Raw genomic sequence first — 24,590 nt, forward strand, 5'->3', positions numbered from 1 at the left:
CTGTCTTTCTTTCACTCACTCACACTCACTCACTCTCTCTCACTCTCTCTGCATGATTAGATTTCAATGCAGGGAGTAGCCTCTGTGACAGCGTGCGTGGCCTTTGATTAGGTTAATTGACACTCCCAAGGGAAAAAACTGACCGTCAAAAGAAATAGGAGCAGAATTAGGCCATTCGGCCCATCAAGTCCACTCCGCCATTCAATCCTGGCTGATCTATCTCTCCCTCCTAACCCCATTCCCCTGCCTTCTCCCCATAATCCCAAACGCCAATAAATCAAGAATCTATCTATCTCTGCTTTAACTGACGTTCACACCTGACAATGTGTCAAGAAATATTTTTGTGCTAATTAGCTTCTTGGCACTGGTTTTCATTGGGCCATAGCATAGGGTCATACAGTGTGGAAACAGGCCCCTTGGTCAAATGAGGCCACACCAGCCAACATGTCCCATCTCCACTAGTCCCAGCTGCATGCATTTGGCCCGTACCCCTCTAAACCTGTCCTATCCATGTACCTGTCTAAATGTTTCTTAAACGTTGCGATAGTCCCTGCCTCATCTGGCAGCTCATTCCATGCACCCACCAACCTTTGTGTAAAAAAAGTTACCCCTCAGGTTCCTATTAAATGTTTCCCCCCTCACTTTAAACCTGTGTCCTCTGGTTCTCGATTCCCCTACTCTGGGCAAGAGACTCTGTCTGTTTACTGCGCACAGTAACTGGAATGAAGTTTGTAAAGTCTTGAAACTCTGGGATTTTTGCATAACATGTTCCCTGGAGGAATCACACTGATGCGGCGATATTCTCATCCCTTCCTGCTCTTCCGAGACCCATTGGTCTCCTTGCAACTCAGCTGTCAGCCGAAGGTAGACACAAAATGCTGGAGTAACTCAGCGGGACAGGCAGGCAGGCGGGGAGCAGGGGGAATCACAGTAGGCGAGCAGCGAGAGAGAGAGAAAGTGTGCTGCAGAACTCTCGTCAGAGAGGGGAGGAGAACTTCTTCACAGTAGGCACACTGTGATCTTATAGAAATGTATAAAATTATAAAAGGACTGGACAAGCTAGATGCAGGAAAAATGTTCCCAATGTTGGGGGAGTCCAGAACCAGGGGCCACAGTCTAAGCATGTGAGAGGAGTGTGAGTTTTCAGTGGAGGCCACTGAAAACTGAGATGAGAAAGAACTTTTTCACCCAGAGAGTTGTGGATTTGTGGAATTCTCTGCCACAGAAGGCGGCGGAGGCCAATTCACTGGATGAATTTAAAAGAGAGTTAGATAGAGCTCTAGGGGCCAGTGGAATCAAGGGATAGGGGGAGAAGGCAGGCACGGGTTACTGATTGTGGATGATCAGCCATGATCACAATGATCATGGCTGGCTCGAAGGGCCAAATGACCTCCTGCACCTATTTTCTATGTTTCCATTTCGCAGTGGAGCAGAATAAATGTGTGGGAAGGAACTGCAGATGCTGGTTTACATCACAGATACAAAATGCTGGAGTAACTCAGCGGGGGGACTGTCATATGTTGAAAGACTGGAGCGACTAGGCTTGTATACACTGGAACTTAGAAGGATGAGAGGGGATCTTATCGAAACATATAAGATTATTAAGGGTTTGGACACGTTAGAGGCATGAAACATGTTTCCAATGTTGGGGGAGTCCAGAACCAGGGGGCCACAGTTTAAGAATAAGGGGTAGGCCATTTAGAACGGAGATGAGGAAAAACTTTTTCAGTCAGAGAGTTGTAAATCTGTGGAATTCTCTGCCTCAGAAGGCAGTGGAGGCCAATTCTCTGAATGCATTGATAGAGAGAGCTAGATAGAGCTCTTAAGGATAGCGGAGTCAGAGGGTATGGGGAGAGGGCAGGAACGGGGTACTGATTGAGAATGATCAGCCATGATCACATTGAATGGTGGTGCTGGCTCGAAGGGCCGAATGGCCTCCTCCTGCACCGATTGTCTATTGTCTGTCTATTGGCAGGCAGCATCTTTTGGAGAGAAGGAATGGGTGGCATTTTGGGTGGAGACCCCTTTTCCAGACTGAGCTGTCAGCCCATGTGTTTATACTGTGGAACTATCACTCAGTTGTGGAGTGCAGTAGCAATGCTGCTGGAATAGATTTTGGGGGCATGAATAATCCAGTCAGAAGTGTATCTCTCTTATCACCCACGGTGAGTTTTGCTTAAAAGGGCAGGGATTGGCATGAAGACCATGAACTGAGTCGCTTTAATGATGAAGGGTTTTCCAGGCCTGCCCATGTAACACTTTGCGACCCTCAATAAACTCAAATTTCGTGCAGCAGCGACTCAAAGGTTCCAACGTTGTTGGGTCGGTGCTGCAGGAAGGATGAGTTTATTCTTTAACCCTCGGTATTTGTGGTAAATGCAACTCATTTGTTTTTCTTCACTCGGCGCACTTACTTGGTTGACTAGTTTAGAGATACAGCGCGGAAACAGGCCCTTCGGCCCACCGAGTCCGCGCCGACCATCGATCACCCCGTACACTAGCACTATCCTACACACTGGGGGCATATTTACAATTTTACCGTAGCCAATTATCCTACCAACCTGTACGTCTGTGGAGTGTGGGGGGAAACCGGAGCACCCGGAGAAAACCCACGAGGTCACAGGTAGAAAGTACAAACTGTACAGATGGCACCCGTAGTCAGGATTGAACCCGGGCCTCTGGCGCTGTGTGACAGTAACTCTACAACTGCGCCACCGTGCCATCCTAAAGCCGCAAGGCTTCTGGCCCCTTGAGTAAAACACATTAGGGTAACTCAGCGGGTCAGGCAGCATCACTGAAGGTCATGGATGGGTAAGGTTTCGGATCAGGACCCTTCCTCAGACCCGAAACGTCGGCTATGCATGTTCTCCAAAGATGCTGCCTGACCCCCTGAGTTACCCCAGCACTTTGTGTCTTTGAGGTGCGGGAGGAAACAGAAGCACCCGGAGAAAACCCACACCGGTCACGGGGAGAGCGTGCAAACTCTGCACCCATAGACAGCACCTGTAGTCGGGATCGAACCTGGTGCCATGAGGCAGCAACTCTACCGCTGCGCCACTGTGCCGCCCTTACTCTGCGCACTGACTCGGTTGACTACTGATGTGATGCTGCTGTGTGTGTCAGCTCAGTGGGTTGTCAGATTGTTGATCACTGACTCGGCAAGCTGGTCTGGGCTGCGTCCACAATTTGCTGCAATTTCTTGCGGTCGTGGATGGAGCTGTTCCCAAAACACGCTGTGATGCTCCCGATAAAATGCTTTCTACTGTGCTTCTGTAGAGGTTGGTGAGGGTTGTAGGGGACATGCCGAGTTTCCTAGGCCCTCTGTATTAGTTTTTTTTTTGTGGCCATTCCTTCGACGTGGCTGGTCATGGGCAAGTTGTCGGTGATACCTTTCCACGTGCCTATCCAAGTGTCTATTAAATGCTGTTGTAGTACCTGACTCATTTGTCTGTCAATTTACAATTTTACCGAAGCCAATTAACCTACAAACCTGTACGTCTGTGGAGCGTGGGAGGAAACCGGAGCACCCGGAGAAAACATACAGTCACAGGAAACATGCAAACTCCACACAGACAGCACCCATTGTCAGGATCGAACCCGGGTCTCTGGCGCTGTACGGTAGCAGCTCCACCACTGTGTAGGAAGGAACTGCCAGGTGCTGGATTACACCAAAGATAGACGCAGCAGGTCAGGCAGCATCCCTGGAGAGAAGGAATAGGTGAGGTTTCGGGTCGGAACCCTTCTTTCCACCAACTCTACCTCTGTCACCCTAGGTCTCCTTCACTCCAAAGAAGACAAGCTCAACCTTTCCCAATGTCTCATAACTGAAACTCTCCAGCCGAGGCAATCAGTGCTAGTTAATACGGTGCACATTTTTCCCCATTAACTGGAGGTGTGAGAGAAACAAGACATTGGGTTTCTTGAATAGGCAAGGCTTCCTTTTGGAGGTTTTCAGTGTAACCTCCAGCTTTTAGTTCTACATTATTTTGATCCTTATTTATTTCAAACTTGTCACAAGAGTTGTCATCAGTATTCTCTCCCCAGTCCTCCACAGCTTGTTCCAAAGTCACCCAGTCCTGGCTGGTTGCCTACAATCCTTCAATAGCTCCTCTTCACTGTCAGTGTGCAACGCGCAATGCCAAAGCATTTGCCATTATTTGGTCTTCAGGTTTACAATGGCTACCATTCATGTCCGGGATTCTGCTGAACAGAGATCAGTACAGGACTCAAAGCAAGGGCGGGGGACATGGGGAACTGCAGGTATCGAGAACGTGTGGAAACATGTTTAAGGTGAAGGGGGAAAAGGTTTATGAGGAATCTGAGGGGTAACTTTTTTCACACAGAGTGTGTTGGGTGTATGGAATGAGCCGCCAGAGGAGGTAGTTGAGGCAGGGGCGATCGCAACGTTTATGAAACAGTTAGACAGGTACATGGATAGGACAAGTCTAGAGGGATATGGGCCAAACGCAGGCAGGTGGCACTAGTGTAGATGGGACATGTTGGACGGTGTGGGCAAGTTTGGCCGCAGGGCCTGTTTCAAGTCAAGTCAAATTTATTTGTCACATACACATACTCGATGTGCAGTGAAATGAAAGTGGCAATGCCTGCGGGTTGTGCACAAAAAGAATTACAGTTACAGCATATAAATAAAGTTAATAAGTTACTCAACATAGCACAAAAAGTGTCGACAAAAATTTAGTCTCTGGGGTTATAAAAGTTGACAGTCCTGATGGCCTGTGGGAAGAAGCTCCGTCTCATCCTCTCCGTTTTCACAGCGTGACAGCGGAGGCGTTTGCCTGATCGTAGCATCTGGAACAGTCCGTTACTGGGGTGGCAGGGGTCCCTCATGATCTTGCTTGCTCTGGATCTGCACCTCCTGATGTATAGGTCCTGCAGGGGGACGAGTGTAGTTCCCATGGTGCGTTCTGCCGAACGCACTACTCTCTGCAGGGCCATCCTGTCCTGGGCAGAGCTGTTCCCAAACCAGACTGTAATGTTGCCGGACAGGATGCTCTTTACAGCCCCAGAGTAGAAGCAATGAAGGATCCTCAGCGACACTCTGAATTTCCTCACTGTATGACTATGATGCTGGAATCTTGATGAAAACACAACGTGCTGGAGTAACTCAGCGGGCAAGGCAGCATCTGCGGAAGGAATAGGATAGGTGACATTTTGAGTTTGGACCTTGTCTTCACACAGATTGTAGTAACAAAGGTAGACACAAAAAGCTGGAGTCACTCAGCGGGACAGGCAGCATCTCTGGAGGGAAGGAATGGGTGACGTTTCGGGTCGAGACCCTTCTTCAGTCATGTTTCTTTTCACCCGTCTGACGTAACCCGATCTTGCAGCTCTTTGACACCTTCGAAGGCAAAATGAACTTGCTGGTCTTCCAACCCACACCCTTCCAAGTCTGATGAGAGTAAACCATTTTGACGATCAGGGACTAGTCTCACTCACCCCTTCTGTGCTCCATGTTTGTCAGTGTCGACCAAATGGGACTTGGAAAGTGGAAAGGGAAATAGATGGTGACTGCAGCCAGCGAGGAGGTTAAATGGGAAGAAAAGGCAAGAGTTTTAATTAAACAGATGCTATCTTTTTGGCCTGCACCAGCGAATGTTTTGAACGTGCCAGCAGCCAAGGCTCACATCAGCTTTTTCTACTTATAAGGGCTTTGCCTTCAAAATGATGGTAGCTCGAGTAAACAAATGTTTCAGGAGGCCACATTGCTTAGCCAAGAGTCATCCAAGAGCCTTCACTGTGCTTATAAATCACGGTGAGTTCAGTTTGCGTTGGGTAGTGCAGCGTTGATGTGTACTTTCAACAGTTGTGTCTAGTCTCGACAGATTTGTTGCTGCTGTCTCTGCCTTAATATAAAACAGCGTCCTGACAAGTCACAGCACCCACTGGGATGGGTTTGCTGCTTCTGGTCAAATTCCTGGAGGTTTTATCACGCGACCTGAAACCTTCATTGAAACGATCCCCATTCATCAATGGTTGCATAATATTTGGGAATGTTAGGCAAATCTTTGCCCCCCCCCCCTAACGCTGCGTTGTTTATGTATCCAAGCATGGGTGTACAACAAAGTGAAAAGACGAGATATTTTGTTATGGTCGGACGATTTTTTTTCTCTCAGAAATGTCCAGGAGATTAATCCTCAATTCCCCGAGAGTTCACGGGAGTTCGATCCGAGGGAAGATAAGTCTGAGACTCATAAAGCTGTACGTGCTAAGTACGGGGTATTCGATTAGCACTCATCAATCACCCTCTGTGTAAAAAGGACCAGAGGCCATAGCCTCAGAATAAAAGAGCGTGCCTTTAGAAAGGAGATCAGGAGGAATTTCTTTCGTCAGAGGCTGGTGAATCTGTGGAATTCATTGCCACAGAAGGCCAAGTCAATGGATATTTTTAAGGCAGAGCAGGATAGATTCTTGATTGGAACGGGTGTCAGAGGTTTTTGGGGAGAAGGCAGGAGAATGGGGTTGAGAGGGAAAGATAGATCAGCCTTTGATTGAATGGCGGAGTAGACTCGATGGGCCGAATGGCCTAATTCTGCACCTATCACTGATGAACATTCTTAACGTGGGAATGAAAAACTGTAGCTTACTTGTGGGTAATCGCGTGATATCTTTTTTAAGGGTTCCTCACCAGAAATACCGACGTACGTAATATTGACACCAGAACACATTGAACAAGACCCATCTCTGTCCTCTTCGCTCTGTATTCATTATTCATTGTTACAATTTGCTCTCATTACGTAGTCATGTGAAGCTCTCAGTGAGCTCCTTGTTGCTTCGCCTGTTTCTTTTGCTGTTGTGTCTCGTTTAGTTTAGTTTAGTGATACAGCACGGAATCAGGCCCTTCGGCCCACCGGGCCCGCGCCGAACAGCGATCACCGCACATTAACACTATCCTACACACACACTAGGGCCAATTTTTACATTTTTTACCAAGCCAATTAACCCACAAACCCGTACGTCTTTGGAGTGTGGGAGGAAACCGAAGATCTTGGACAAAACCCACGGGGAGAACGTACAAACTCCGTACAGACGGCGCCCGTGGTCGGGATCGAACCCGGGTCTCTGGCGCTGCATTCGCTGTAAGGCAGCAACTCTACCGCTGCGCCACCGTGTCATTCGGATTAAATTGTACGGGTCCACCACCGATTTTCTGGCAACTGGTGGTTTGGCATCTCCTTTAATCCGGACAAAATTACGAAAGCTTACTTGAAATCCCCCCCCCCCCCCCATAAATGTGGCGCCGAGGCCGGGTGAGACAACCGAGTTTAAGAAGCACTGATCTAATCCATCTATTCCTCTCATGAGCTTGTACACCTCTATAAGATCACTCCTCATCCTCCTGCGCTCCAAGGAATAGAGTTCCAGCCTGCTTTATCTCTCCCTCTAGCCCAGGCCCTCGAGTCCTGGCAACATCCTCGTAAATCTTCTCTGCGCCCGTTCCAGCTTGACAGCATCTTTCCTATAACACGGTGCCCAAAACTGAACACAATACTTTAAATGTGGCCTCACCAACGTCTTATACGACTGCAACATGTCCTCCCTGCCTCTATACTAAATATAGACACAAAAAGCTGGAGTAACTCAGCGGGTCAGACAGCATCTCTGGAGAAAAGGAATAGGTGATGTTTCTGGTCGAATACCCGCAATATTGATTGAACGCCTCTTTGACCACCCCATCTACCTTTGTCTTTTTTTCCCCTCTAAACACCAGGAAAAGTCCCAGAGCACTGGCAATCTAGAACGGATCTGAGTTTCCGAATACTAAACAATATCCTGTACTTTGTGACGAACCACAGACTTGCTATTCAGCAGATGCAGGACAAATCCTCCTGGACAAAAAGATGAAGCTACAAGGTCATTCCATTCAATGTTATTGAATTCGGTGTGTTTAAAATTTGAGTGCTTAACTACCGTGGAAATGCTTCTGTCTCCTCCAGCGTATCACCCGTTTGTAATGACTCGAAAGTTTAGAAACGGGCTTGTCGTTGAATACACGGCTCACCCCTCTCATCCGGTGTTCTACCCATTAACAATTGATGCAGCTCTCTCGGACTTCGGTTCGGCTGCATTGCAGTGTTGCTTGCAGCCCAGTTCGCCCCATTACAGGAGGCTGTGGAGAGGGTACAGAGGAGGTTTACCAGAATCCTGCAGGAAGGAACTGCAGATGCTGGTTTACACCGAAGACAGGCACAAAATGCTGGAGGAACTCAGCGGGACAGGCAGCTTCTCTGGAGAGAAGGAATGGGTGATGTTTCGGGTCGACACCCTTCTTCAGACTGAATCTCAGTCTGTGTGCTGAAACGTCACACATTCCTTCTCTCCAGAGATGCTGCCTGTCCCGCTGAGTTACTCCAGCTTTTGGTGCCTGGATTGGAGGGTTACACTTGGAGATTAAAAATAGAATTGGTTGATTGATTGAAAGATACAGCACAGAAACAGGCCCTTCGGCCCACTGAGTTCATGCCGACCATCGATCACCCGTTCGCATGTTCTTTGGTAACCCGCTTTTGCGTCCACTCCCTGCACCCTAGGGGCAATTTACAGAGGCCAATAAACCTACAAGTCCGCACGTCTTTGGACTGTGGGAGGAAACCGGGGCACCCGGAAGAAACCCCCGCAGTCACGGGGAGAACGTGACAAACTCCATACAGACAGCACCCGACGTCAGGATTGAACCCGGGGTCTCTGGCGCCGTGAGGCGGCAACTCTACCGCTGCGCCACCGTGCCGCACACCAATGGTTTGATACAGTCTCCCAGAGAAACAAAAACACATGCTGAGAGAATATAATTCAAAGTTTGATCAAAGTTACACGTGTTAAAAGAGGGGACAAACGGTTTGAGGATAATTTCAGAGGATCAATGATGACGATGATACAAATATCATGAACAAATACAACAGCAGATTTCCTCCTGGTAAATAAAACTATAAATATCTCTCTATTTGTGAACTTACTCACTGTCCCTGAATTACGATGGCCCAACTTATGAATATTGTCACTGTGGGGCGGCACGGTGGCGCAGCGGTAGAGTTGCTGCCTTACAGCGCCAGAGACCCGGGTTCGATCCTGACGAGTGGTGCTGTCTGTACGGAGTTTGTACGTTGCCCTTGTGACCACGTGTGCTTTCCCCGGGTGCTCCGGTTTCCTCCCACATTCCAAACATATCCACGTTTGTAGGTTAATTGGCTTCTGTAAATTGTCCCGAGAGTGTCGGATGGAACTAGTGTGTATGGGTGATCACTGGTCGGTACTGACTCGATGGGCCGAAAGGCCTGTTCCCATGCTGTATCTCTGAAGTTCTAAAATGATCGAATTCTCATAATATTATTAAATTAAAAATTCCAGAGTGCATGCATATGATTGTTTCAACAAACGGCAGAGAACCAGTTTCCCCTCTCTCTACCTTTGCTGATTTTTCTTTCTTATTAGTCTTACTAAACTTATTAGTGTACAGTATCTGTACACTGTAAATGGCTTGATTATTGAATCACGTATAGTTTTACGCTGACTGGATAGCATGCCACAAAAGCTTTTCACTGTACCTCGGTGAAAATGACAATAAACTAAGCTAAACTATGTGCTTTTGAAACCGTACTTCACAATACTGTGGAGGTACGTGATCATATCGAGCGATCATTGTGTATTTTCCAAATTGTGGACAATATTGACTTAAGATTGTCCATAAAAGCAGAACCTGTGCATGAGGTGGAGACGGTCGGTGTAAGTTAATATGAATTCAGAGCAGAAGTAGACTCCTTGACCCCCTCAAGGTGACCCTGCCACTCAGATAGATCATGGCTGATCTTTTTATAACTTCAACTCCCATGTTCCCAACTACTGCTGTAACCTTTCGCTTCCTCGTTTACCTCTTCCTTAAATCTATTCGCATGCTCCACTGCTGCTGCCCTTTCAGGGCGAGCGTTCCAAAGGCTTGCAACCGCCTGAGAGACAAATCTTCACCTTGGCTCTGTCTCATTTCTAAGTAGCGATGACTAGTCTTGGCGTAATGCAAAGGGAGGTTGGGTGAGTTGAACAGAGAGCAGTGTTTTCCCGAGGGAGATGCTGCCTAAGATAAGGAGAGCATTAAACTCCAAGCCACCACCGTTCAGGAAATGACTGAGACTAGATGGTTGAATGTGGAAACTCTTTCCCAGAAAGAGCAATGAGCACCAGCTCGGTAGTTTTAATCATGTAATTATGGGATTAGGAGGCAGAGATCAGCCATGATTGAATGGCGGAATGGACTCGAGGGGCCTAATTCTACTCTTATAACTTGTCAACCTGTGTGGATTGGTAAACTTCTGCCAGACAAGGGCACAAATGGTATCTTTGTTGAGTTTAGTGCAGATTATTGTCAAGTGCGCCAAGGTATAATGAAAAGCTTTTTTTGTTACGTGTTGCGTAGGACTTCGAACTGCTGTACGGTGCGATCGATGGTCGGTGTGGGCCGAAGGGCCTGTTTACCTGCTGGATCTCTAAACTAAGCAAAGTAATGGGAGGAAATAATGGTCTGAAGAAGGGTCTCGACCCAAAACGTCACCCATTCCTTCTCTCCTGAGATGCTGCCTGACCTGCTGAGTTACTCCAGCATTTTGTAAAATAATGGGAGGGATTAGTGTAGTTTATTATTGTCGTGCGTAACGAGGTACAGTGTAAAGCTTTTTGGTTGCGTGCTATCCAGTCTGCGGAAAGACTGCACAGTGGGTGGCACGGTGGCGCAGCAGAAGAGCTGCTGCCTTACTGCCCCGGAGACCCTGGTTCGATCCTGACCACAGGTGCTGTCTGTACGGGGTTTGTACGTTCTCCCCGTGACCGCGCGGATTTTCTCCCGAGAGCTCCAGTTTCTTCCCACACTCCAAAGGTGTACAGATTTGCGGGTTAATTGGCTTCGGTAAAATTGTAAATGGTCCCTAGTGTGTAGGATAGTGTTAGTGTACAGCGTGATCGGTGAGTTGTTTCCACGCTGTATCCCTGAAGTCTAAAAGTCTACACATTATTACAATCAGGCCGCCCACCATGTACAGATACAGGATAAAGGGAATTACGTTTAGTGGAAAGTAAAGTCCAATAATGTCCGATTAAAGATAATCCGACGGTCTCCAATAAGGTGGATGGGAGATCAGGACCTCTCTCGCTCGTGGGTATGACATAAACCAGCATCTGCAGTTCCTTTTTATTACATAAGGGGACAAGTGGTGTTTCAACCAAAGCAGGTGAATGTTAAGATGAAACCACCCAGCATGTTCTTGCAGTCTGGAGAATCTGAAGGACCTCGTCCAGTTAAGTTCTTCCAAGAGGAGGCTTTGAGGATACTTTTGGAGATGGAGAGGCTCAGAGAGCAAACTACGAAGACCGAGGACCGGGTCAAGGTTATGGAAGGGGGCAGGAGAGAATGAATGATCAGGCTCAGGTATTGGACTGAATAGGGTCAGACTGAAGAAGGGTCTCGACCCGAAACGTCGCCCATTCCTTCTCTCCCGAGATGCTGCCTGACCTGCTGAGTTACTCCAGCATTTTGTGAATAAATTGATTTGTACCAGCATCTGCAGTTATTTTCTTATACTATTGGAAGGGGTAGTCAGGCAGAGGAAAGCGAGCTGGTTACATCTGATGTGTCTGGGAAGAGAAGCAAGCACAGTGAAAACGGAGAACTCAAGCTTACTTTGAAGTGTCAGAGGTCTGAAATAAAGTGAAATAATTCAGCGACGAATATACACCGAATATACAGCCAAAACATTATGACCACTGACAGGCGACGTGAATAACATTGATTATCTTGTGACAATGGCACCTGTCAAGGGGTGGGATATATTAGGCAGCAAGTGAACGGTCAGTTCTTGAAGTTGATGTGTTGGGTGCAGGAGAAATGGGCAGGAGTAAAGACCTGAACGACGTTGACAAGGCCCAAATTGTTATGGCCAGATGACTGGGTCAGAGCATCTCTGAAACGGCAAGGCTTGTGGGGTGCTCCCGGTCAGCTGTGGTGAGTACCTACCGACAGCGGTCCAAGGAAGGTCAAACCACAAACCGGCGACAGGGTGTTGGGCACCCAAGGCTCATCGATGCGCGAGGGCAACGAAGGCTATCCCGTCTGGTCCGAACCGACAGAAGGTCGGTCCACTGTGGCACAAGTCACAGTAAATTTTAATGGTGGTCACGGGAGGAATGTGTCACAATACACAGTGCATCGCACCCTGCTGCGTATGGGGCTGCACACGGAGGACCAACAGCATATTAGGCAGGTGGTCATAATGTTTTGGTTCATCAGATCATAATGTTTTGGCTGATCGGTGTATAATAATAATAATAATAATGCATTACATTTATATAGCGCTTTTCAAACACTCAAAGACGCTTTACAGGGATTACTAGAACATAGAGAAGAAAGTAAATAGATAAATAAGTAAACGAACAGAGAAAGGAGACAGAAGGTGAGGTGACCTTCAGTGGTTGAAGGCACTGCTGAACAGGTGAGACTTCAGTGATGTTTTGAATGTGGTGAGTGAGGAGGAGTCTCTGACGGTTTGGGGCAGTGAGTTCCAGAGGGTGGGAGCAGCGATGGAGAAAGCCCTGTCCCCCCAGGATCTGAGTTTGGTCCGGATGGGGGGGGGGGACAGGAGGTTGGCAGCAGCAGAGCGGAGGGTGCAGGTGGGAGTGTGCCTGTGGAGGAGGTCAGTCAGGTAGGATGGGGCCATGTTATGGAGGGCTTTGTAGGTCATGTAGAATGAACCATTTCAAAATAAAGGCATGAAACCCATCATACAACCCAACCTGCCTTCCATTGATTCCATTTGCACCTCACGCTGCCTCAGCATGACCAGCAGCATAATCAAAGATGAGCCTCACCCCGGTCGGTCACTCCCTCTTCCCCCCTGTCTCATCGGGCAAAAGGTGAAAACGCACACCTCCAGATTCAGGGACAGTTTCTTCCCAGCTGTTATCAGGCAACTGAACCATCCTACCACCAACTAGAGAGCAGTCCTCAACTACTATCTACCTCATTGGAGACCATCAGACTATCTTTTCCTATCATATCATATCATATCATATATATACAGCGTGGAAACAGGCCTTTTCGGCCCACCAAGTCCGCGCCGCCCAGCGATCCCCGCACATTAACACTATCCTACACACACTAGGGACAATTTTAGTGAATTTTATTCAGGTTATTCCCTTTACCATGTATCTGTACACTGTTGGTGTCTCGATGTATTGTCTTTTCGCTGACTGGTTAGCACGCAACAAAGAGCTTTATCACTGTACCTCGGTACGCATAACAATAAAGTAATGACTAAGCCTGTCCTACAATAAATGTCCTCAGGCAATGTAAAAATTGACCACATTTTTTTCCTTAACCGGCATTGCACTTTATTACTGATTTCCAATCTGCCCTCAACTGAGGGCACGAGAGTTATATATCTAATATAGCTAATATCCTGCACATCTATCGTGACATCAGTGTGTGCGGCTGGAAATATGTAGGAAAGAACTGCAGATGCTGGTTTAAATCGAAGGTGGACACAAAATGCTGGAGTAACTCAGCGGGATGGGCAGCATCTCTGGAGAGAAGGAATGGGTGACCTTTCATCTGAAGAAGGGGTCTCGAGCCGAAACGTCACCCATTCCTGCTCTCCAGAGATGCTGCCTGTCCCGCTGAGTCACTCCAGCATTTTGTGTCTCGCTGGAGATGTGTAATTTGGTGCAGGTGCCAAGCCGCAACTCTTCCGAACATAGGCAGCTTGGTCTTCTGTCAAGAGGTGAGCTGTTTGTAGATAACAATAGACAATAGACAATAGATAATAGGTGCAGGAGGAGGCCATTCGGCCCTTCGAGCCAGCACCGCCATTCAATGTGATCATGGCTGATCATTCTCAATCAGTACCCCGTTCCTGCCTTCTCCCCATACCCTCTGACTCCGCTATCCTTAAAAGCTCTATCCAGCTCTCTCTTGAATGCATTCAGAGAATTGGCCTCCACTGCCTTCTGAGGCAGAGAATTCCACAGATTCACAACTCTCTGACTGAAAAAGTTTTTCCTCATCTCAGTTCCTAATGGCCTACCCCTTATTCTTAAACTGTGGCCTCTTGTTCTGGACTCCCCCAACATTGGGAACATGTTTCCTGCCTCTAACGTGTCCAACCCCTTAATAATCTTGTACGTTTCGATAAGGTCTCCTCTCATCCTTCTAAACGATCTTCTCAACTTGATAACTGCGAAGTTCACAGTCGGTAATTGTTGGCAGAGTTCGGCGCTTTGGAAAGGGCAAGGCTCTCTGAGGATTGATTGGACGTGATTGGAACACGCACCCTTTGCACCGCTCCTGAGATGTGCCCCGTTGACCGATCCGTTGGCCTCGTTGTCGATTGACCTCGGCGTCTGGTGTGAGCTGATTGAGATTTGAGGCGTGGATTGAAAATGGCCCAATGAATATTTTCAGCCACAAGTCGCGCCAGCGATCTCATTGTTGGAGAATACATCAGATAAAGTGCCAAAAATCCAATTGGTTTTTTAATCTATCGATGGAAATAAATCTCCTCTCCTAAGCCCCCAAATCCTTTTCCAATCTTTTCTAAATCTAGAAGTGCAACAGACGATGTTGTTGTCACTCAGTCGGAGTGGAGGCTACAGCGGGGTTTTTGAGCCCTGGATTCTTTTCTTATCCTGATGTCGGCCATTGTAAAGAACGCAGAACGGTACAGCATAAGAACTGGCACTTCGTCCCACATTGTCTGTGCCGAACATGATGCAAAGACTAACAGTGGTAGAGCTGCTGCCTTACAACGCCAGAGACCCCGCGTGCCATCCCCACTACGGGTGCTGCTTGTCTGTACAGAGTTTGTACAATAGACAATAGACAATAGGTGCAGGAGGAGGCCATTCGGCCCTTCGAGCCAGCACCGCCATTCAATGTGACCATGGCTGATCATTCTCAATCAGTACCCCGTTCCTGCTTTCTCCCCATACCCCCTGACTCCGCTATCCTTAAGAGCTCTATCTAGCTCTCTCTTGAATGTATTCAGAGAATTGGCCTCCACTGCCCTCTGAGGCAGAGAATTCCACAGATTCACAACTCTCTGACTAAAAAAGTTTTTCCTCATCTCTGTTCTAAATGGCCTACCCCTTATTCTTAAACTGTGGCCCCTGGCTCTGGACTCCCCCAACATTGGGAACATGTTTCCTGCCTCTAACATGTCCAACCCCTTAATAATCTTATACGTTTCGATAAGATCTCCCCTCATCCTTCTAAATTCCAGTGTATACAAACCTAGTCGCTTCAGTCTTTCAACATACGACAATCCCGCCATTCCGGGAATTAACCTAGTAAACCTACGCTGCACGCCCTCAATAGCAAGAATATCCTTGTACGTTCTCCCCGTGACTGTCTACCCTATCTACGCCAAACATGGGAGAAGAGGGAATGTGTTTAGCAATCCCCGGTGATCCAGTGGGTCACCTCAGTGTGACTACAATGTGAGCTCAAACCTTCATCAGGTCATATGTGACAGAAGGAGAGATGACTGACAGATGAGAGAGGACTGAGATGAGGAAAAACCTTTTCACCGAGAGAGTTGTGAATCTGTGGAATTCTCTGCCACAGAAGGCAGTGGAGGCCAATTCACTGGATGTTTTCAAGAGAGAGTTAGATTTAGCTCTTAGGGCTAACGGAATCAAGGGATATGGGGAGAAAGCAGGAGCGGGGTAGTGATTTAGGATGATCAGCCATGATCATATTGAATGGAGGAGCTGGGTCGAAGGGCCGAATGCCCTACTCCTGCACCTACTTCCTATGTTTCCATGTTTCATTGCTGGTCTTCAAACGGACGGGTTGTTTGACAATGTAATTAGGCCATTCGGCCCATCAAGTCTACTCCGCCATTCAATCATGGCTGATCTATCCCTCCCTCCTGACCCCATTCTCCTGCCTTCTCCCCATGACACCCGTACTAATCAACAACCCCTGTCCCTCCCTTCCAGCCTTCTCCCAACGAAATCAATCGGTGAAATGCTTTCTGTCGACGTTTTAATTCTGTGGTGTTTTCACGAAATTGACTGGTATTTAATTCCCCCTTTTTTCAGCTCTTCATGAATTCCCCGTTGATGTCTTCACGAATGAGGAGCGGCGGCAGGGAGCGATCACTCTCCACCTGTTCTTCGTAAGTCACAGTTTCCCACGCTCGCTGTCCCCGCCGAGCTAAAGAGCTGGCTCCGTCTAATGTAGATGGTGGAGGGCGCCTGTCACCTCTCCCTGTCTGAACGGGTTCGCACTCGCCAGCTGACGGCAGCTTCAGATTGGCCTGAACACGGGTAGGTAACGGTATGACCCAAACCGTCGGACCTGCCTCTGATACGTGATCTAGCGGAACCAAGGTAGGTCGTTGCAGGAACAAGGATGGACACAAAAATGCTGGAGTAACTCAGCGGGACAGGCAGCATCTCTGGAGAGAAGGAACGGGTGACGTTTCTGTCCAGTGATGTTTAGAAGGAATGCAGGACCAAGGTCGGAACTGGTTGACACAAAAGGACACACAGGGCTGGAGTATCAGGTGGCGGTGCTGGTTCGAAGGGCCGAATGGCCAACTTTTGCACCTATTTTCTATGTTTCTATGAAGCCCATCTGTGTTCGTCGCAGCATATTTGATTGCTGATTTTTTAAGCTCATAATGAAATATTTTTGAGATTGTCATGCAGGCAGAGTAAATATTCGCGGTGTGGGTAAGGCACAGAGCTGGAATGTCCCATTCCTGTTACATGCGGGCGACCTCTCTGGGGGAGTGTTTGAGCATTTTGTTCCCCAGCAGTCGGTCACCAAGGCCTGGGTTCCTACTGCGACATTGGACCTTGTAAGCATTGTGTAGGAAGGATTCTGCAGATGCTGGCTTACACCGAAGATAGACACAAAATGCTGGAGTAACTCAGCGGGATCTCTGGAGAGAAGGAATGGGTGATGTTCCAGGTCGAGACCAGACTGTGTTCTATGCAAGATTCCAGCATGTGGAGTTCCACCATTGCAATCTGAAGAAGGGCCTCGACCCAAAATGTCACCCATTCCTTCTATCCAGACATGCTGCCCTGTCCCGCTGAGTTACTCCAGCATTTTGTGTCCTTCCCCGGTATGCATTGACGGCGTGAAGTCGAGATGGTTGAAAGGTTTAAGTTCCTCGGAGTAAATATCACCTAGCAACTTGTCCCGGACCAGCCCCATCAAAGCAATGGCCAAGAAAGCACACCCTGACCAAAGCACACTACGTCCTTCGAAGGTTCAGGAAAGTTTAGGAAGATGGGCATGTCCCCAACAGCTCTCTCCAACTTCTACAGAAGTGCCGTAGAAAGCGTTTAATTTGGAAGCATCACAGCTTGGGTTGGGAACAGCTCCATCCAAGACCACAAGGCATCCCAGTACACTAGTTCCATGTTATCCCTGTTTTGCATTCTACACACGAGGAGCAATTTGCAGAACCCAATTAGCCCCCAATCCTGGAACATGGGAGGAAACCGGAGCACCCATGCGGTCACAGGGAAAATAGACAATAGACAATAGGTGCAGGAGGAGGCCATTCGTCCCTTCGAGCCAGCACCGCCATTCAATGTGATCATGTCTGATCATTCACAATCAGCACCCCGTTCCTGCCTTCTCCCCATACCCTCTATCTTTAAGAGCTCTATCTAGCTCTCTCTTGAAAGCATCCAGAGAATTGGCCTCCACCGCCTTCTGAGGCAGAGAATTCCACAGATTTACAACTCTCTGACTGAAAAAGTACAAACTCCGTTAAAAAAAAAAGCATCCCTGGTCAGGATCAAACCGGGGTCTCTGGCACTGTGAGGTAGCAACTCTACCGCTGCGCCACCGTGCCGCCCTTAATCAATCAAATAATTAATTAAATTACAGTACGGGATACTGAGTTGGATGATCAGCCATGATCATATTGAATGGCGGTATTGATCATATTGAATGCACCTATTTTCTATGTTTCTAAATAAAATATATATTTGATAAAATAATAATTTTTTAAAATCAAAAACCACTATCAATTAATTAAAGACAAAAAAACATTTTTGAACAGTGAAGTATAGAAACTTATATTTCCTTTTTTTAAAATGAAGGCCGGTTTATTCCACTCAGATGAATGGGGCTACGCTGGGGCAGCTGCCTAGAGGTGTAAACAACGTCCAGACACAAAATGTGTTCAACCCTTGGTTCAGTGTGGCTCACAACTACTGCTAGACTCACCATGGAGTCCAGGTACAGAACCAGGGTACAGGTGCTCCCTGTCTGACCTTCTGCAACGTACTACATACAACAAGGGGCCACTAGGGGCTGGTGCAGCGGTAGAGTTGCTGCCTTACAACACCAGAGACCTGGGTTCCATCCTGACAACGGGTGCTGTCTGTTTGGAATTTGTACCGGAATAAATTTTATTGGCCAATTATTGGCACACGTACAAGGAATTTGCCTTGGAGCTTTGCCTCGCAAGTAACAACACAACATACAGTAAACAATTAAGAAAAAACCCATCATTTAAACATGTGAAGAATTCAATAAAATACCAGAGCAAAAGGAGGCTACAGACTTTTGGTTGTTGAGCAGAGCTACTGCTCGTGGGGAAAAAAAGCTGTTTTTATGTCTGGCTGTGGCTGCTTTGACAGTCCGGAGTCGCCTTCCAGACGGAAGTGCTTCAAAGAGTTCGTGGCCAGGATGAGAGGGGTCAGAGATGATCTTGCCCGCTCGCTTCCTGGCCCTTGCAGTGTACAGTTCGTCGATAGGGGGGAAGGTTGCAGCCAACAACCTTCTCGGCTGATCGAGCGATGCGCTGCAGCCTCCGGATGTCGTGCTTGGTGGCTGAGCCAAACCGGACCATGATGGAGAAGGTGAGGACGGACGCTATGATGGCAGTATAGAATTGGACCATCATTGCCTGTGGCAGATTGTGTTTCCTCAGCAGCTGCAGGAAGTACATCTTCTTCCTTTCTCCTTATCCCTTAATTCCGTTAGCCCGAAGAGCTAAATCTAACTCTCTTGAATAAATCCTGCAGTGAATGACCACGTGGCTTAATTTTTTTGCTATAGTCTGCCTGATTGTAATGAAGCAGTTTCAGATCGATATAAGGGATTGGGCAGGCTAGATGCAGGAAAGATGTTCCCCATGTTGGGGGAGTCCAGAACCAGGGGTCACAGTTTAAGAATAAGGGGTAGGCCATTTAGGACTGAGATGAGGAAGAAAAATTTCACCCAGAGAGTTGTGAATCTGTGGAATTCTCTGCCGCATAAGGCAGTGGAGGCCAATTCACTGTTTGTATACAAGAGAGAGTTAGATATAGTTCTTAGCGTCAATGAAATCAAAGGATATGGGGAGAAAGCAGTCAACAGTCAACAGAGCTTTATTTGTCATTCGGTACCAAGGTACCGAACGAAATTACATAGCAGTCACACAAAAAAAAACCCCACAAGACACATGACCCCAACACAAACGTCCATCACAGTGACTCCAAACACCCCCTCACTGTGATGGAGGCAACAATCTGTGATGTGATGGAGGAATGGGGTACTGATTTTGGATGATCAGCCATGATCATATTGAATGGCGGTGCAGGCTCGAAGGCCGAATGTCCTACTCCTGCACCTATTTTCTATGTTTCTATATGTAGGAAGGAACTGCAGAAGCTGGTTTAAACCGAAGATAGACACAAAAAGCTGGAGTAACTCAGCGGGTCAGACTGCATCACTGGAGAAAAGTTAATTTTATTTGTATAGTGAATTTTATATTAAAAACAACCCACGTTGACCAAAGTGCTGTACATCAGTTCAGGTACTAAAAACGAACGTACAATCCAAAAAATCCAAAATCCAAAATAGCTTTATTTGTCATTCGTTCAGCACGAGATTACTTAGCCAGCAGTACAAAAACACAAGACACAACCCCAACACAAACATCCATCACAGTGACTCCAAACACCCCCTCACTGTGATGGAGGCCAAAAACTTCCCCTCTCTCTTCCCCCATGCCCCTCCCACGTACAGACAACTCGACCCCTACCGAGGCGACCGACCCGCACAGCCCCCGCAAGGAGATGGAACGTCCACGCGGCCGAGCCGCACCGGGCGATGGAAAGTCCCGCGGCCGAGCCGCGCCGGGCGCTGTTCAGTCCCGCAGCCGAGCCGCACCGGGCGATAGAAGGCCCTGCGGCCGCACCGGGCGCTGTTCAGTCCCGTGGCCGCGCCACACCGGGTGATGGAAGGCCCCGCGGCCGAGCCGCACCGGGCGATGGAAGGCCCCGCGGCCGCGCCGCACCGGCCACTGTTCAGTCCCGCGGCCGAGCCGCACCGGGCGATAGAAGGCCCCGCGGCCGAGCCGGACCGGGCGATGGAAGGCCCCGCGGTCGCACCAGGCGCTGTTCAGTCCCGTGGCCGCGCCGCACCGGGCGATGGAAGGCCCCGCGGCCGCGCCGCACCGGCCACTGTTCAGTCCCGCGGCCGAGCCGCACCGGGCGATAGAAGGCCCCGCGGCCGAGCCGCACCGGGAGAAGGATGGCCCCGCGGCCGCACCGGGCGCTGTTTAGTCCCGTGGCCGCGCCGCACCGGGCGATGGAAGGCCCCGCGGCCGAGTTGCACCGGCCACTGTTCAGTCCCGCGGCCGAGCCGCACCGGGCGATAGAAGGCCCCGCGGCTGTGCCGCACCGGGCGATGGAAGGCCCCGCGGCCGAGCTGCACCGGGCACTGTTCAGTCCCATGGCCGAGCCGCACCGGGCGATGGAAGGCCCCGAGGAAGAGACCTAAAAAAAGAAAGATTCCCCCCCCCCCCCCCACATACACCCCCCCCCCACCACACATACACGCCCCCCCCCCACACATACACGCCCCCCCCCCCCACACATACACAACCAAAACAAAACACCCCAACACCAACACACAAACAAAAAAGGACAAAGGACAAACAGACTGCCAGCGAGCCGCAGCCGTTAGGCGCCGCCACACGTGACTGTCACACAATGGCACACAAACATAACAGCACATACATAAATAGTTCACAGCGCCCCCTCAGAGGGCCTGAAACGCTAGGGAGTAGAAATAGGTTTTGAGCCTGGACTTAAAGGAGTCGATGGAGGGGGAACAGGTGATGTTTCGGGTCGAGACCCTTCCTCACACTTCATTCTCCAGAGATGCTGTCTGACTCGCTGAGTTACTCCCAACATTTTGTGTCTATCTTCATATTGATATAGCTGCGCAGTGTTGTTACAAATATTTAAACACAGTGGCTACTCTACAAAACCAAAATAGGGCCGGGGGTGGTCATTAAGGCAGGTGCAATGGTGGTATTGAAGAGACTTTTGGACAGGGGTGTGGAGAGAGAAGGCTTAACAGACTCCTGGAATAGGCACGTTGGTGAAAGTTTGGACAGGTTACGCTCGTACATGCTGGAAGTTTTAGAAGAGGGAGAGAGAACGCAGAGTTTTCTTGGCTAAGTGCGTGTGAAGAGAATGTGTCCCCTTGAGGAAGAACCTGGGAGTTGGGGTCACAGTTTACAAATGAGACGTCTCCCTCTAAAAACAGGGGAAGTAAATTGTTCCCTCAGTAGGCCACGGGACTTTGGAAGCTCACAAGTTCTAGGAGCAGAATAAGGCCATTCAGCCCGTCAAGTCAATCAATCCGCCATTCAATCATGGCTAATCTATCTCTCGCTCCTAACTCCATTCTCCTGCCTTCTTCCCATAACCTCTGACACCTGTATTAATCAAAAATCTATTTATCTCTGCCTTAAAAATATCCAGTGACTTGGCCTCCACAGCCTTCTGTGGCAAAGAATTCCACAAATTCACCACCCTCTGACTAAAGATTTTTTTTTCTCATCTTCCCAAAAGAATGTCCTTTAATTCTGAGGCTGTGCCCTCTGATCCTAGACTCTCCCACTGGTGGAAACATCCTCTCCACATCCACTCTATCCAGGCCTTTCACTATTCTGTACATTTCAATGCGGTCCCTCCCTCATTCTTGTGAACTCCAGCGAGGACAGGCCCGGTGCCGACAGACGGCAGATCCATCAGGCACGTTGAACATCCCAAGGCCCAGGGTCAAGGAGGTTACATGGCCTTGGCTGTGTGTGAGTGTGAGGAAAGCACAGTGGTGCGGCCAGTGGAACCGGAGCCTCACAGAGGCCAGTGGAGCCACTGCCTCACAGCGACAGAGGCCAGTGGAGCCACTGCCTCACAGCGACAGAGGCCAGTGGAGCCACTCCTCACAGCGACAGAGGCCAGTGGAGCCGCAGCCTCATAGCGACAGAGGCCAGTGGAGCCGCAGCCTCACAGCGACAGAGGCCAGTGGAGCCGCAGCGACAGAGGCCAGTGGAGCCGCTCCTCACAGCGACAGAGGCCAGTGGAGCCGCATCGACAGAGGCCAGTGGAGCCACTCCTCACAGCGACAGAGGCCAGTGGAGCCGCTCCTCACAGCGACAGAGGCCAGTGGAGCCGCTCCTCACAGCGACAGAGGCCCATGTTTAACACTCGCCAAAGATAGACACAAAACGATGGATGAACTCAGCAGGAAAAGGCAGCATCACTGCATGGAAGGAATGGGCGACGTTTCGGGTCGCGGCCCTTCTTCAGACTGGGGGGAGAATGCGTCTAGAGAGTTTGCACCTTCTCCCTGAGACACCATGGAGTCCCACCGAATTTTCCGGTTTCCTGCCACATCCTAAAGCCGCACGAGATAGAAGATTAATCGTCCGGTCCAAGTTGCCCCTCGTGTGTAGGTGAGGGGTGGAATCTAACCCTTCCCCCGACAGGGACTTGGAGCAAGAAGGTGCCATTTGGCCCCACAATGAGTTTCATGAGATCAGGATCTCCATGAGAGCCAGTGGTTCGAGTCCTGCTCTCCCATCCTATCCCCATATCCGTGCCATCCACATATCTGTCCACCTCAGCATTAGATGCTCAGGCAAACCCCCTATCACGGGTTAGGGAAGGGGTTTAGTATATTTTAGCTTATTGCCACGTGCGTCAAGGTACAGTGAAAAGCTTTTGTTGTGTGCTAACCAGTCAGTGGAAAGACAATACATGATTACAATCGATCCATTTACAGTATATGCTGCAGTTACATGATAAGGGAATAACGTTTAGTGCAAGGTAAAGGCAGTAAAGTCCGATCAAAGATAGTCTGAGGGTCACCAAAAAGGTAGATAGTAAATCAGGACCCCCTCTCTGGTTGAGATAGGATAGTTCAGTTGCCCGATAACAGCTGGGAAGAAATTGTCCCTGAATCTGGAGGTGTGCGTTTTCACACTTCTATACCTTTTGCCCGATGGGAGAGGGGAGAAGAGGGCGTGACTTGATTGTGCTGCTGGCCTTGCCGAGGCAGCGCGAGGCCTAAAGGGAGTCAATGGGAGGGAGGTTGGTTTTTGTGCGATGGTCTGGGCTGCGTCCACAATTCACTGCAATTTCTCGCGGTCTTGAATGGAGCTGTTCCCAAACCAAGCTGCGATGCATCCCGCTAAAATGATTTCTGTGGCGCATCTGCAGAAGTTGGTGAGAGTTGTAGGGGACACGCCGAACTTCCTAGGCCTTCTAAGGAAGTAGAGTGGAGTGGAGTCTAGCTTGCATTCCTAGAAAAACGGCCCGTACCACAAAGATGTGCCATCTGTGTGTGCATTTTTTTAAAATTGTGTATTTATTTACTTTCTTTTCACATGAATTCTGTGCCAGTAAATGTTATTCCACATCTCAAATATTTGGATAGTAATTTGTGAATTCTGTCAAGTCAAGTTTCTGTATCGGCTACAGAAACGCCGATAACGCGAGGTGGTGCAGCGGGTAGAGCCGCTGCCTCAAAGCGCCAGAGACCCGGGTTCGATCGTGACCTGGGGTGCTGCCTGTGTGGAGTTTGCCCGTTCTCCCTGCGATTGCGTGGGTTTTCCTCGGGTGATCCGGTTTCCTAGCACATGTTTGTAGGCTAATTGGCCTTTGTAAATTGCCCCTCGGGTTCAGTTTAGTTTAGAGACACAACGCGGGCACAGGCCCTTCGGCCCAACGAGTCCGCACTGTCCTGCGATCCTACACGTTAACACGATCCTACATTAGGGATCATTTTTACACTTATACCAAGCCAATTAACCTACAAACCTGTACGTCTTCGGTGTGTGGGAGGAGACCGAAGTTCTCGGAGAAAGCCCACGCAGGTCACGGGGAGAACCGACTAACTCCGTACAGATATGCATCCGTAGCCAAGATTGAACCCGGGTCTCTGGCACTGTAAGCACTGTAAGGCAGCAACTCTACCGCTGTGCCACTTTGCCGCCCGTGTGCAGGGAGTGTTTGAGAAAATGGAATAACATAGAGCTAATCTGAACGAGTGATCGATGATTACTAGCATGGACTCGGTGGGCCCAAGGGCCTTTCTCCATGCAGTGTCCCAAGGTCAGTGTGAACTCAGTGGGCCGAAGGGCTTGCTTCCATGCAGTGATGTTTCCATGCAGTATCCTGAGATCAGGTTGGACTTGCTGGGCTGAAGGGCCTGTTTCCATGCAGTGTCCTCAGGTCAGCACTGGCATTGAGGGCTGAAGGGCCTGTTTCCATGCAGTGCCCCC

General features: G+C 49.1%; 1 protein-coding gene across 1 annotated transcript in view; it reads left to right on the top strand.

Moving 5' to 3' along the window:
* Positions 1–24,590, top strand: part of LOC144597077 (sodium/potassium/calcium exchanger 3-like) — a 225,775-nt gene that overhangs the window by 112,689 nt on the left and 88,496 nt on the right. Inside the window, 1 exon segment of the mRNA XM_078405992.1 lies at positions 16,096–16,172. Coding sequence (XP_078262118.1) covers positions 16,096–16,172 — 77 coding nt within the window.

Source organism: Rhinoraja longicauda, chromosome 9 (genome assembly GCF_053455715.1).
Source record: "Rhinoraja longicauda isolate Sanriku21f chromosome 9, sRhiLon1.1, whole genome shotgun sequence".
Lineage (NCBI taxonomy): Eukaryota > Metazoa > Chordata > Chondrichthyes > Rajiformes > Arhynchobatidae > Rhinoraja > Rhinoraja longicauda.